General features: G+C 30.0%; 1 protein-coding gene across 1 annotated transcript in view; it reads right to left on the reverse strand.

Moving 5' to 3' along the window:
* LOC125069465 (zinc transporter ZIP11) overlaps positions 1 to 11,394 on the reverse strand; it is a 51,584-nt gene extending 40,190 nt beyond the window's left edge. The window contains exons 1-4 of the mRNA XM_047678969.1: positions 11,152 to 11,394; positions 10,845 to 11,079; positions 5,299 to 5,486; positions 4,779 to 4,969 (exon numbers count right to left, since the gene is read on the reverse strand). Coding sequence (XP_047534925.1) covers positions 4,779 to 4,969; positions 5,299 to 5,486; positions 10,845 to 11,079; positions 11,152 to 11,259 — 722 coding nt within the window. The 5' untranslated portion in view covers positions 11,260 to 11,394. The remainder of the gene's footprint in view (positions 1 to 4,778; positions 4,970 to 5,298; positions 5,487 to 10,844; positions 11,080 to 11,151) is intronic.
* Between the last annotated feature and the right edge of the window lie 5,518 nt (positions 11,395 to 16,912).

The following is a 16,912-nucleotide window of genomic DNA, read 5'->3' on the forward strand; positions in this document are numbered from 1 at the left end:
TTTCCCAGTTTTTTTTCTTTCACAAAATATAGATTATTTATAGCTTACGAAATGGCCCGAGCCGTGACAGTTATGACCGGCCGTCTACGTTATAAAAGTGAAATTTACAAAAACGCGATGATATTACAATTTGACAACTTTCCGATGTTATTTCAAATCAGTAACTCGTTTCGTTTAGTCACACAACCGACCATTTTTTTACATTTCTTTAGTCAAAAATAGTTAACACATATTAACACTAATCATATAAAAGCATATTAAAAACTATATTTAATTGATTTAGAAATACATACTTAAATCGTCTAACGCATTCCTCTTATCAATGCAAATAAAACTATGTACTTAGATACTATATAGATGAAACTTTATAACATGGCCCAGAAATTTATGATATTTGGTAACCAGGAGGGGCATTTGAAACATTTTCTTCTAATAATGGTATCTACTAAGGATACAGGATACGTGACGCTTAGAAATTCGTTAACGGAATAAAAAAAATATAGAGCCTAATCTAATTGGAATCTAGTCCGTGATGAGTTCATAGCGCAACTAGTTTTATTCTGCTCACGCCAAGTTATCAATGAAATTCCTGCAACGGCGCCCTCCGGTGCCTCGCGTTCCTTCTGACGTAACAAAATGGCGACGCATTATACGTCGAATCGTGCGCACAATAGACTTTACCATAATTGGTAATTATTGAAAAACATTATTCTTTATGTAATATTTAGGTCACTTTACGATTACAATTTATGTTAAACTCACTCACCTTTATTTATTGCTACATAAAAATATTCCTATATATTATGTATTAGTACTGAGACAATCAGAGATACATACATGTACTATATCTCTATATTTAGACCTGATTGTAATAAAATAGAAATGAATAACTGATATTAATATAATTTAATCCTATTTTTATTAATTTGTATTATATAACGTGGATACTATAATATGTGGAAGTATAAGAAACACTGTATTCAAAGTTTTACCACATAACGAGTAGCGCCATCTATTTGATGAAACATACAAGCGACTAACATTTGACATTACGAAACTAAACGACTGAAAATAAATAGTTGATAAGCTTCTACGTTCTACCGTTAGATGGCAGTATTAGTGGACATTGTAGTATTGGTAGCGAAAAAGAGGTTGCGCTGTACGTTTCTATTTATATATATTTTTTAAACTTCTTGAGTTATACCGAGATTCCTAAGTACTTTTTATCGATTATTTATGTATTCGTTGACGCTATCGTTTCGATAAATATTGAAAAGACATTTCCAATCAGCGCAATATAAGATAATCATCGTTTAAATATAGATTAACTTAACTGGCCAAAGCAATTCATGGGTCATGGCGTTTCATTTGGTGCCAAACTAGATCAACTTTTAAGTAACACACCTAATTCGGTACAAAATAGTATTCATAATTACTTTTGCATTGGCTAACATGATATTTAACAACACGACCGACCGCATCAAGGCGGTATTTAACATTCAGTTGGCTCTTCCCAAATCTTCTACGAATCTTTTTCGACATTCGATTCGAAAAAAAACACGACGAGGGGTTATCTGCACTGAATGCTTGTATAAAACTAAAGTCCTATTCGTAAATAACTTATTTATCTGGGACTGCAGAGGCTCGCAATATTTGCAACTATTGCTATTCATTAAAACGTCATTGACACTTATTAGTATAGGATAAAGTTAAAATTGTATGTGTTTTTGCAAGTTTTATTGAACTTGTGTCGTTTTGTTTCGGTCAAAGATTGCAAGCTAAATTAGAATCAATTAATATTATCCTGCGGAGTTGAAATTGTACGTGTTGGCTTAGTTTTGATTACAATAAGTTATTTTGGTAAATTACTCGAAGGAACGGCTCAAAATAATCTAGAACCGAGATTTTATATATTATAAAAATTTTAAATATAATTTTTATTTTTAACAATCGTTTTTGTAAAGTACTGTACGATTTTTGGATGGACGTGACTGAAGTACTATACGCGTTATTTCTATAGTTTTCAGTATTTCTACAATAAACACTACGTATCAACTTATTTAAATGGAAACAGAAATAAAATGTTCATAATTAGCGCATCACATCTCATTGGAATCTTTCGCCAGAATCTACTACTGAAGGTCGTTTCTAATATACATTATCAATACCATGACATCATATCGAAATGTTTACGGGTGAAGAATTTAAATCGAGATATCGCTTTCCAATTAAAAATTTCCTATAATTTAAATTAAATATGTATTTGGTAAGTTTGTTTTATTAGAAGTTAATTTAACGTGGAGTGATACGCCATCGTAGTTGAATAGGTCTATAACATATTTAAGAACTGTCTATCGGTTTCACATTTTGCTAATGATTGACATTTCTACGACTTTTATAACGAATACTAATATATACTTGATTTTTCTGGGCGCTTAGAAATTCAAAGTTTAGTGGTGATTTATAATAAGCATTACTTACGATAAAAAAAATTATTTTCCTAATCTTTTTATATCATACATTTATCATTTAAAATGCTATTATTAAAAATAAATATTTATTATTATCGTGTCTCCATATTTTGGATTTTATGTTCAATGTGAAATAAAGTGTAAACTTATACATATAACAACATTATCATTGATGTTACTCGCAGATTTTATTAAAAGCGTTTATTTAACTTGCAATGTATGTATATATGTATGTGCGAGTGGAATCTTGCCACTCAATTTTGAAGCAGATATCATTAACCGATTTGGCTGAAATTTTGTATACACGTTAAGTTTAGATGACAATACACGATAAGCTGCTTGACGTCATTATGAACTGAACTTCAGTATTGTGGAACATTCGAGATGGAAGAATAGTTATTTTTATGCACTTCTATAATATAGGTATCCAATGAATGATAGGGCTTGTTGAGAGTAAATCGAAAAACATCAACAACACAAATATAATATAGTAATTTAATCTGCTAAGTTTAATTTTTTTTTCTTTATTTCTATTTATTTAAATACTTCTATGTATGTACTTACGAAAACCTCGCGACAAGCTTTTATGATTAAAGAAATTGTGTATAATGAGGTTATAAATTGATAGTTACAATTTTAAAGGAAAATTTTATTTTCTTCTTTTTAGAGCATTTATATAAAGCTTTTTTTTTAAGTTTTTTTATTTGAATTTATTCTACCTGTTAATTTTATTTAGACAAGTTTTCTCTGACTTATCGTTTACAATACTTATAATACGAAAAAAGCTTTTATTTTCATTGTCACGAAGGATATTACCCATCGTCTAGCTAGCTTATTACGAATGAAGATCATTTAATACTGGGTTCGAATTCCGTCTTAATAAAAGTCATTAGACTTTATTGATGAAAATGAATAAACGTTATCTTCGACGGATCTGTCTCCGGTAGCGAGGACTGTTCCATTTGTTTATGATATTTTCTGCTTGAATGGTCAGTGTTTGAGAGGAGCCACAAAGCCGAGATTTTAACAACAATCAACAAGTTACTAACTAATAACAATATGTTTTCCACATATTTAGTATTGTAATACTCCTTGAATTCATTTCAATAATGTATATTTGATAAAATTTGAACTTGACGAACATATACTCTATCTATCTCTATCTAGGTTTAAAGGTTTTGAACAATATATACTATAGTAATGACAATTAAGTACGTTTCTTTATAATATTGGTAAGCAACTTAACTTACAATATTTTATGAACGAATATTTTCAATATAAATACAGCAAATAATTATACGATTTATTTATAAAACAAAGTTGGAATTTTATGAAATAATTACAGTTAACCAATAACATAACAAAACTGAAGAGGATTATGTATCATCTTTTTAAATATAGTTTGATTTTCCTCGGTATGCTTGATTATACTAAGAATAAACTACACAACCAATTCATATGACACTTAAACTGGAATAAATATAAAGAAAATCTATATTATACTTATGGAAATATTCTGGTAGATTACACTCGGACACACACATATTAAGTGGCATTTTTATACATAGACATAGATAGTACATTATTATTTACATACACATACGTACATTAGATAGTAGTAATTGAATTAAATATAAATCTGTTCAATTATTATCGTAGATTTATTTAATTAAACTTAACAGTTGCATTTCCTTAAATATTAAATATAATCCTACGTAAGTTTGTTTTTTTTGTTTGTTTGTTAGTTACGCTTTTATCATCTGACTGATCATCATGAATTTTGCTTACACGTTGTCAACCGAAACTGCGCGTGGAAAACTGGTTTTGGAAGTTATTTTTATTTAGTATAATGTATATAGCTTTTAACAGTGTAACGAATTTTTAACTAATAACACAATAACTGCTGCAAGCCTCTCTATATCGCTTTGAAACACGTTCATTGTTGAGAAAAACAATGGCATGCAGAAGCTTTTTAACCTACTATACCAAAATAAAGAGGGGTAGTATACGATAAGTAACATTAACTCGTGACAATTTAACGTTATAAATGAGGATATTTATTTAATATATTGATATATGTTATATATGATTATATTTCATATTTAATGACGTCACGGAAGTACAATTCATTTTAATGCATATATTTTCCATATAAGTTGGTACATATGTAATGTTACGATTATACTGAAGTTAATGTACTTAGTCAGGTGGAAGTCCGAAATATCTGTAGTACTACTTCTATAGTAATTTAATGGTGCATGTAGCGGCTTGTATATTTTTAGATTTAGTACCTAAAATGACACTGACCTGGCGCTTTGGAATGAGGCTTGCGAGGAAGACGCTGCAGCGCCGAAACCTACGCCCACCGCCAGCCCCTCGGGTATGTTGTGGACGGTGATGGCGACCACGAGGAGCATTATTCTCTTCCACTGCGACTGACGCGCTTCTAACGCACGCGCCACACTGTCGCGACGATCGCCTTCGCCACCATCTGTTTTCTGAAAATTTACAAATAGTTTTTTAAATAACTGTCACCAACGATTTTATTCAATTTGTATGTAAGGTTAGTTTTTATTCAATTTGTATGTAGGGTGAGCCGAGGTGGTTGTTATCTTGGTGGGATGAACGTAAATCTTAAACTAAAATCGTTGTTTTGGTCTGTTCTGACCTGATGGGTCCCGGTGGTTAAAATTGATTTCGTGCTTTATTAAGGGGACCTTTACCTAGCAGTAAAAGTGTTGAAAAGGCACTGGATGAAATAACAATTCGCAAATGAAAAAGGTGAAAATGTGATCGGGTTAGATGATACTGATTAGAATATACGAACCAATGAATTCTGAGAATGATGGTGACCACGCCGCCTCTGTGCAGTGTGCTGATTTGTTATACAGTCCGCGAAATCTGCGGGCTGCGTCTCCATAGTAACCAGTGTAGGGTTGGATGACCGCCTGTTTAGAGCCGTCATCATTTCCAGATCTTCGATCTTCTCTTTTGAATTGTTGGTTTTTGTTATTGCTGAGAATTAAATAATAAGTACGTAAGCGTTTGATTGTTTCATTTAATCTGCAGTAGTTACAAATAGATTCGGTTTAAGTGTCATCTGAAAGACTTGTCAAATTAGAGAAGCATGACAATATGATTTCCTTGAAGAGAATAAACATAGTTATTACTTATTATTTTATCTAAAATAGATAGGCATGCTAGCCACCTGTTTGGAAGTGGTCACCACCGCCCATAGATATTGGGACCATAAAAAATAACCATCCCTTACATCATCAATGCGCCACCAATCTTGGGAACTGAGATGTTTTGCCCGTTATGCAGTATTTAGACTCCTTCAAACCGAAAAACAAAACTAAGTATTGTTGGTTGGCTAATTAAAACTACCACCGGTTCGGCGTAATTATGTAGATTCTACCGAGAAAAATCGGCAAGAAACTCAGTAGTTACTCTTTTTCAACATATAAAAAACAGTCATATTAGTTAAATACAATGATATATGTATGTTATGTCTCCTGCCTGGAAGTCAACAAGCATTAACACCACGCTTTTTTATCATCAATATGATCTTGTATCGAATAATATGCCTTCTTTACCAATGTATTTTTTACAAATAACTTAAATCTATGAAACGGCAAAGTTAAAAATGTCTGCGGAATTTTATTATAGAAGCGGATACCTTGCCCCAAGAATGATTTATTGACTTTGCGGAGTCGGAAACTTGGCGTTCTAAGCTTAACCTTACTTCTTGTGTAAATACAATGATTATCACTGATTTTATCAAAGTGATCAATGCTACTGTGAATAAACATAGTATTGTTGTAAATATATTGTGACGTATAAATAAAGAAATCTCCAGATCGTGTTACATATAAAAACTTTTACTGGAAAAACTGACTGACAGTTAATTTCCACGGATAAAACCACAATCATAATTTAAAAAATTGGAGAGACGCCATGTATGTTGCGTGTTTCATTTGCCTGCAAAAATATCAAAATACCCGCATAAATGCAATCATGAAACAATAAAGATTCTTTCAAACAAACTATTTAACTTATTTTTAGTTTAAATACTTTTCCTGAATACAGATTATAAAGCTGAATACACATACAGCCGATTCAAGATACAAAATTACGTTCAGTGAAGGCTCAGCTGGTCTATACATAGCGTACGTCACCAAATTTACGATCGCCGTTTTTTTTGCGACCGCTGAATTTTGTTTACTGGAGGTTTTGAGGATACGATACTCCAAAATAAATAGTTTGTTTATTAAATCATATTTGGCTCAGCCTATAGAAGGCACAGAACTTAATGCGCTTCTGATCTATATTGATTTCTTGTTACTAAAGATCCAAAAATCGAATACGTTATTTAAATAAATATTATAATATTATTTTATTACCGTAGTTTAAACTGAAATCAAGAATGCACAGAAGTCATGTAACGTCAGATTATCAACTTTATACGTATTCCATGTACACATATTACTACATTAGCATAAAGAGCCATTCATTGTCAATAAAAGATAACATGGTCTTGAATAAGTCGCCCGTCAGGAGCACGTGTTACAAGCTCCTCTCATCCCTGATAAGATAGAAGAAATCTTAACGTGCATAAATCTCGTTTATTATTTAAACTAACTGTTCGCGTAAGTTGAACACCGATCAGTATTTTCGTTTAGTTTAATATCTCATATGTAATTTGTAGTTATATGTATCGCAAATGTCAGGTCATTGTCCTTTAATTATTACAATAATCTAATTAACATAACTATGTAAGATAATAAATGGTAAAATAGCATTTATCGGATATCGCTGAATTTTCGACAGTTATAGTCATATGTATGTAGTTGTTAACTTTCTCTCACATACAATATTCCTAATTCTTCTTTATTTCTATTTTTAAATTTTCAAAATTACTTACCTATTTAAGTCGCTTACATAGCAACAGTAAGAAGACTAAATTACGCTAGTTATTTTTTTTATTTAGTCAATGTTATTAATTAACACTATTATAAAATTTTTGAGTGACATTTTTAGTAAAATCTTTATTAAAAAAAGATTTTACTAAAAATCGGTTAAAAAAATGTATTCTTATTTAATTTTAATAACGTGCTTTTGACATCTATATTAGTATAAAAATGCGAAAGTAATTTTGTCTTTCTGTCTGTTACGCTTATTGTACATAGCTAAAACAATGAACTTGATTTGATGAAGTTCGGTATGAATCAAGCTTTAACCCCGAGGAAGGAGACAAACGCTTCTTTTTTATACCTTACAACTGATGACTGCCCCTCTACCTAACACGCGGCCTTAGCTGCGGGCTAAAGCCAGTATTTTTATAAAGTAGGATTTACATACGCGTGGGACATGTATGGTCAAAACTTTAACTCAATAAATTATGTAATTAACGAACGAACAGAAGATTGGCGGTTTCTAGACTTTACTGACGAACCGTAAATGAAGGCAAATATCTTTACTTAATTAAATACGACGACGACTTCCTCATTTACAAAGTCATACACAAATAAATAATTAATTATATAAATTTTATTAATATATTTATCATAAAATTAATAAGTAATTGAATTAAAAGACAAAACTTTGTCGTAGAAAATATTAAAGGGAAAACAAATCTCTTAAAATAACAGGAATTAAAAAAACCTTTTTTTTATAATTCCTAACAAAAACAGGACGCATTTATAAGGGACGCTTTTCAAATTGTTTCGAATACGAACATGGATGATGTTCCTAGCTAGAAATCAACGAGAATGAAAGCATATTATAGAATGAAATAACGTTGCTTATACGAAAAGTAGACCGTGCCTCAGTAAGCACGTAAAACCTCAATCTTATGCCTGAACTCGTTCCGCTCGTGACGGTATGCTGTCCCATCAGATTATGAGAGTGAGGAAATAAAGAGTGCACTAGTATTGTCTCTTGAAAACTAACGCCTTGACCGAAATTAATCAGAAGGAGATTATGCAACAGCTGATTTGAAAGTAAATCAATGTAATCAACGCACAATCAAACGAAATCATGTCGATCTAAATTTGGAATTGATATATGTATGTCTCGGTATTTGTTATTTATAATTCTGAATAAAAATATTTAAAATTTAACTAAAACTTTACAATTATTGTCTGATGTCGTATTTTGTTTTTTTTTTTTACGAATATTATAAGTCAAATATTTAATTTCTTAAACATTTTATTCACAGTTTCCATTTAAGCCTACTATTAAATAAAACCCTAGATTTGTGTAAGACCATCTAGGTCCCATGTACTAATCACATATTCTACTGCTAAACAGCTAATTGTTGTGTTCCGGTTGGAAGGATGAGTAAGCCAGTGTAAGTAGCCAGGCACAAGATGTCCCTTTGTAACATCTTATTGTTAGTTCCATAGGTTGGCGGTACATTGACCATATAAATAACAGTTAAAAAACATTATGGTACCAATGGTCTGGTCCATGTGAGGTTGTGACCACATACCATCACGTGGCCCTATATCGTCTATATAGTGCGTCTCCAGGTATTATGAAAAATTTTTTTTTTGTCGGTAATATTAACGAAATATTTTTATTTCCGATAATATTTTCAATTTAGTTTTCCGATTTCAAATAGCTTAAGCTCATTTGTTTCATTTTTTTTCCATAGCGTCGTGGTATTTCAAAACGAATCACTATTTGAATATATAAATTATACTAGTTAAACATACACTAAGGTGCACTTTAAATAACTATTTATCTCGAGAGGTACAGTTAGCTATCAAGAAATTACTTTTGCATGATATGTTCACATATAATTAACAAAACCGAGATGTCCCAGTGGTTATTACACCTGCGTCTTAACCAAAGATTGCGAGTACAAACCCGGGAAAGTACTACACGAAATTTTCATATGTTTCATTTGTGTGTGTGTGTGTGTGTGTGTGAAAAATATCGTGAGGAAACCTCGTAAAAATTAAGCAATATTGCTTTTAAAATATGCCTTGTTAAACTGATTTCAAAATTAAATAAAATTAATTGAAAACCTGTATAATCTTACAGCAAATCTTTAAGTAATCAGAGCATAGTTTTGATAGTACGCTAAATAATTTGTATGTCATAAAAAGGTGATAACAAAAAGATTATATTATAAGTAGGATTGCTCATAAAACTTCAAAGGCTCTATTTCAACATTTTTCTCTTAAATTTAGTATTGTAAAGTAGTATTTCCTAATGTATGGCTGAGTAGGGGGTGATTATTGGGTGGGTCTTGCCTATCCTTACTTTGACTGTTTGATGAAGAGACGGAAGTCCTTAATATTCATATTAAAAATAAATTGGACATACCAAAGTCAATGAGATTAAATTAACTAAAATTTAACTATTTAAATCTATGCTAAAGTATAACAACGAAAAAAACATCTCATTACCCTATCCTTTTTTCTAGCCTTATGCCTTTTTCTTTATAAAAAGCTAAAGGTGATTTTCGAATGTGAAAGTTTTTGTAAAGTATTGTATCCTGGTTTCCTACATATAAATATTTATATAAAATTTCAATTGCATAATAGTTCATATTAAAAATAATTATATGTTTAATTATACGTGTCACATGACAATTTTGTATCAATGTTAAAAATTGTTCCAGAATTTTTGTGTCTAGTTTTATTTCATATTATCAACCCAACCCGGCTTAACATAAGGTTTATATACAAGTTTTATATTAAAGAATGGATGGAAAAGCTTTTCTCTACTATAATATGCATATATTAAATATAATAATCCTTTTTCTTATTGATGATAATGACACCAAAAGCTATTGAGTAGCTTAAAAGATATAACCATACTGATGGTGGGAAGTGACTTTGTTTTATATTTTTATACTATGTATGGCTAATGGATTGGTAAAGATTGAGCATATTTTAACTATATCAATAACTATGATATTTATTTTGTTGTAATATGATACCTAATTATACTATTTTATTTTATTTACTACTACTAGACTTATCTTTATTAAAACTAATTACTTAATCAAAAAAGTATGTTTATATTATTAATTTTAATCTATTGGAATGTAATTACAAAACAGGAAGTATACTAAAAAAAATGTTGTATGTACTAAACGGCCTTCAAGACAATATATATTATTTTAAATGTACCAAACTATTTCAAGGAATTATTCATAAACGTAACAGGTTTTTTGTTTGTATATGAGTATATAATATATTTGAAGGTTTATAATATATTTATTAAGGTTCAAATTTTTTTTTTAATTATCCTACTGGAATCTTGTAAAAGACAAATATTTTAAATGCTCAAAATGAAAATAAACACAAGAATATTATGAGTTTTGTCTGACATATAATATTATATAAGTCTACTTACTCATCATCATATTAGTTGAATTTATTCCCAAATAGTCTAAGAATCTGTCAGTTCCAAATACAAATACAGCTCCAAACAGAAATCCCACTGCGACTGGGGCGAATGCGTACTGCCCTTTATCTCCGTATAAACCAGATGCTTCGCACATTTCAATAGCTGGCTCTAACAACGACCAATATGAAGCAGCTGTCATAACACCAGCGGCAAAACCCAGTGACACATCGAGGAGTTTTCTCTAAAAACATACAGTTAAATTAGAAAATATCTGGAGAATCGTAAATATACTTTAGTTAAGAAGACTACGTACGTGTTTACCACGTATAAAAAACACACAACCGGCTCCTGCAGCTGTAAGTCCCCACGTGAATAGTGTTCCCAGGAGAGCCTGCGTCACTGCACCGTACCCCGGAATCATTTTTATATTATTTTTTAAGTAACCAATTTCCAAATTAAGTACTATTTATAACACATATTTCAAGTTATGTTTTCAATGTAAGTCACTGTTATCTTTCACGATCTTTTTATACCTACACTCCACATGTTTACCGTCCTGACACGACTGACACATTCATAATATGACATTAGTGACGTTAGAAATGTCTAATACAAAGTTGCGTTTTATTTTACAATAACAATAATATAATATTAAATATTCATGGTTAATTGTTATAATAATACCTATGTTTAATTAAATATATATAAAACTATTTAAATAAATTTAATAAATAGAAAAACATGATAACGGTGTGAAATTTCTCAAAACAATAACCTGTGCTTAGCATTATTAAACGAATATAAACATCAATTGAGACGCTCTTAATTCTCAGGTTGCTATATTTTTCAACACGCTTTTATTATTTTATTTCTTTTGTCTGGTTCTTTAGTTATTCCATAGTGATGATGTATTTTAGGCTATCAAACTGCAAGTTTGTACATAATTTTACAGAAACAGAGATGATACATGTAAGTATCGATAAAATTATTATGCGATTTAACCTACGTTAAATACGTGAACCCAATTTTACTAACTTATAAAGGATATGATACGATTCAACTTTAACCGAACGGCAACTGGCTTGTCTTGTTAGAAAAATAGTAAAACGTCAACAATTACGTTTCGATTTGATTGCGAAACCACTTACAACTAAAGTCTTGTGGTGATGAAATATTAACAACTGTTTCGTCTGCCAATTTGCCCTCCTGCAATACTTTTTTTATTTAATAAAAACTGAATACGAGTTACTATTACTGGTTTTGCTTTTATGGTGTAAGGGTTCTTATTTATCTTTTTAGTATATATTTGCAAATTAATTTAAATGAATATGTATCGATATCTTTATTTTAAATAAAATATGACGTTCAACATTATTATTTCAGTACAATGTTGGTAATTTTGACGGTTTAATATTTTGCGGTTGGCAATGGATTACTCGTATTGTTTTGACTTAGAAATATGTGATTTATTTCTGTTCATAAAAGTCCTCTCTTTAATCCAATAATAAATTGATTCTGTGATCATTTGGGTCTTTATATCTCTGTTTTGTGTTTGGGTTATCTGGGATTTTTTACGTAATCATCACAGTTAATATATATGTTAGTTTTTTAATTTAAAAAACTAAATCTAAAAAAATTTTTAAATCTGTCACCGGTGTTAGTTCAATTACTTTTATTTTCTTTTATTCCGTGTGAAATTTATACTTTTTGACGGTACCTACGTATAAATATTATTTTCATATTTATCATCATTCTATATTATTCTATATCATAATTTTCTATATTATTATTTTATTGCATGATAATTTATACTAATTATTTATGAATTAGAAATTTAGAAAATAATATTAGAATTTAAAAAAAAATATCATTGACGCTTAAATTTAATCGAATTAGATTGGTCACGTACGAGTATGCAAAATCGGTAACATGTTTTAATTAGCAAATGATTACGTGAAATATATATATATGTTACAGCCAAACTAATAAATCCGGACATTATGTATACTATTCAACCATAATAAAAAACAGTGACACTTTAAAAAAAAAAAATTATAAATATTTTAGGTACGTTAAAAGGTACTTAAGTTAAAAAAAATTATACACGCTTCACATTTATGTAGGTCAACAACAACAACAACAACAGTGAAGACGTAAACAAATAAAGGGAGTCGATTTATCCTACTTTTAAATATCGTAAGATTTGAAAATTTTCAAATAAATATAATTCAAATGACAGTATAATTAATAAGTTCTATCTAGCAGGCCTGAGGGAACTGGTAACGGGATTTATTATAATACTTCAATGCATTTATTATATTATATATATTAAGATTTCGAGTTTGGGCTCATCTGGTACGTTTTGCTGAGTCCAAGAATACAATTTATTAATATTTATTAATTCTTATTTAACCATTGTTAAAATTTATTTGAACAAATCTATTATAAATGGATTCCCTTTCATTGATTCTTTAAATTCAACACTAAGAAACACATTAAAGACTTTTTTAGATATTTCGTAATTTCTGTAAAATTTTGAATTAAAATATATTTGTTACTTTCATTCTTTATTCCAGTAGTCTCATAAAATAATTTTTAAGTCTTCATGATACAGTATTGAATACAATACTAATCTAATGGGATATATGTAAGTCCTACGTATTACATATGTAATTATGAAGTCGTATACATATATCCCCATAGTCCTTTCCCTCGTCCGTGCCATACTGACCCGACCGTGTTCTGCTAGTCACTATAACTCATTACCAGAGTAGTATACTGCACATTTTTATTTTTCTTATATGTTAAATAATACTAAATAACGTTATCTTAATAAGGTTAATTCATGTAATTAATTTAAGTACTTAACGCAATTTACATGTATAATAAAAACGGTATTTATAATACACATTTAACTCGGTAGCATAATGACTACGTGACTGATATCTTATAGAGATAAAACAGTTTGTATTACTTATAGAGATGCTCGCGGTATTGTAGAAACACCTATATTTGAAGTTTGACTTAGTTTTACATATTTACAAGGTCACTAGTGGTTTCTACTGGTAAAAAAAATCTTACCGCTTATGTAGCGAAACGATTATATAACACACACACACTAACAAGGCCAAGATTAATAGTGATTTTGTTAATAATTTTACCCCTTCCCACATTTATTTTAGAAACAGTCCTTTGCCCAAAGGTTGCTTGGAAGAGATGGATGCTCTAGTGATAAGACGGCATGTTGCACCTTATGCAACTTTTCTTTCAATCCAATTACAAATTTAGTTTTAAGTATTTATCTGCAATGATAAGTAAATAAATAAATAGCCATCTTTTAAGCAAATGCATTCCATCTTAGACGGCATCAGCACTTACCATAAGTTAAGATTTTAGTACTTAAGCCTTCTGCAAATAATTAAAAAAAACACAACGACCGTATTCCACGACAATTATACTCACAAATTAAGTAGGTATATGTGTGAGTCTTTGTGTTTGAAAGCGCAATCTTCTGTCAAGATTAACATGTTCTAACTACTGAGCATAGATATATCGATGTAGATGTATCGAGCAATTTTGATTAAAACACTGTTTATGTATTTGTAATTTAGTTCCGAGGACAATACAAATTAAAAATAATTATATTCAAATCGGACGGGTGAGTTGTATCCAATATTATATGTATTGGATCTTAAGGATTTCTAACGTCACTAGAATTATAATATGGTAGAAATGTGTTACGTGACTTATATTTGGCGACAAAAAAATGACAACTTACAAGACTAGCATAGAAAACTATGTGAGCAATTGTCATGTTGATAGTCAACAAAATAAAGAAGCACTATAAATTAAATATATTTTTTATATAAAATAAACTGTAAAACGTATCTGATTTAATCATAATAATTACACACTCTTACCTTTTATGAAAATTACCGAAATAACTGTTTTAACCAGTAGCCTAGATAGATAGTATTACATTCTTACGAAGAGCGTTTATGTAAGTAAGCCATTGTTATTTTTAAAAAATTATAATCACTTATCTTTTCTATTTTATTACTGTAAATGTATTATATTTGTTAAATTGTATAAATAAAATATTTATAATTTACCAGACATGTACCAAACAATCCAAACTTACAATTGGATTCATTCATACCTAAATATTCCATATGCTAAGAGGATGATGTTAGAATTTTACTATATTTTGTCGAAGATAATATACGTTAAAACGAAAAAAGAACTGCTTAAGAACCGCGGTTACAGTTAATAAACGCCTTGACTGCGAAAAGCTTCGTATGAGACGCCTATGTAGGTGAGAAGCTGGTAAGGTACGTCTTATTTCAATCATATTAATAGCTCCAAAGTAGGTAACTATGTATATAATTAAACAGCTTTTATTTCCTTAATAATAATGAAATAATCAAACAAAGAAACGATTTTCAACTGCCTATTAACAAGCGGCGAAATTTTTTATCGACACTATAATTATTATTGTATTCGAATATTACTGAGATATAACAATTTAATTATGACCTCTTTCATTTCTTTGTACTACCAAAATAGCAAAAGTGTATAACCGTTATGTATATTTCACGTTAAAGATAAGCGATACCGTAAGATTACACAGTATGGAATTATTTAATAGGCGCAATTCATTATATTTAATTTATATATTTCTGGAAAGCAGAAGAGCAAATCGACCACCTTATGGTAAGTATGGATCATTGCCGAGACTCTAGAACTGTGTATAAACAACATATAGTTACGATACCGTTAATGTGACGACTGTGGAAGAAGATGATTGATTTTAGGACGATATGGAAAACAATTTATTATTTAAAGAAAGCTGATTTACGACCTAACTGAAAAGACAATAGTTAACACTAAACGGCGTATAATCTAACTACAAGTACCTTTTTAATTTTCCAATAATGTTTCATTTTATACATTATATTATTTAAAAAAATTCTAACACAATGCAATTATACGAAACATTAACAATTGCTTTAGTATGTAGGTCATTGCTGTGTAGTGGGCGTCAGGAAACTAGCCATAGGTATTACGTTAACTACCGGGTGACTCGACAAGAGTTAGACATTAGATCCCGCATGCTCCACATGTAACACAATTAGCGGACTTGCCATTTGTGACAAATAGTGCAAAGATATTATGAGTATTGCCCTGTTATCTGACATATTATTATAAAATATATGTATAGAATATATGTAAAAATATATGCAAAGTTGTGTGACTTCGAGTTGTGACATATAATAGTCACAACTCGAAGTCACACAACTTTGCATTTAAGTATAGGTCGTAGCCGTGCTACGATATCATAAATTACGAACCTTAGTTTTACAAACATTGGTGATTTCAAAATAATAGTGTTAAAAACAAATTTTAAAATGAAATAAACAAAAAAAATTGTACTGATTTTTTACGTGTACGTATATATAAAACACTTATTGTTCTTTTTGTAAACCATATTTTAAATTCGCCTTAATAACCGCTAGACCACAAGAATAAGAAAAAAATATGACATTAGTAAAACATCTCACCATGTTATTTTAAGCAGGAGTGTTATTTAAGATACGTTACAAGCTACTGTCACATTTTTTTCTCATAGCCAACGACGTCAGTGGAGACGCAGCCACCGTATCGTTAAAAGAACAAAATCCGCTAGATCGTCATTATTTAAATTTTCGCTGTACTAGTTATTCGTTTGTTCCGGTCTCCGCTTTTTGTCCCATTTCCATGTAGTTTGAAATTACGATTTGTTCGGTCAAAATTAGAGGCGTTCGTCCGTAGTGGATAACCGTGTGAACGGCCCGTTAAATAAACAGATCGAAACCAGCGGAGTCCAGGCGAACAAATATAATTATTTTAAATCGAAAATAATCTATCTACTTCAATGGACGCAGATAAAATTTAATCATTTTATATTATTTAATAACTAAAACCTTACATATACCTACTAAGCTACATAGTAAGTATTTAGGAGTGGTTAGTTAAACGATATTATGATTTCCTCTTTCGAATGTCATAGAAATTCGAAATTAGTTAATAAACGT

This window comes from Vanessa atalanta, chromosome 15 (assembly GCF_905147765.1).
Source record: "Vanessa atalanta chromosome 15, ilVanAtal1.2, whole genome shotgun sequence".
NCBI classification, from domain to species: domain Eukaryota; kingdom Metazoa; phylum Arthropoda; class Insecta; order Lepidoptera; family Nymphalidae; genus Vanessa; species Vanessa atalanta.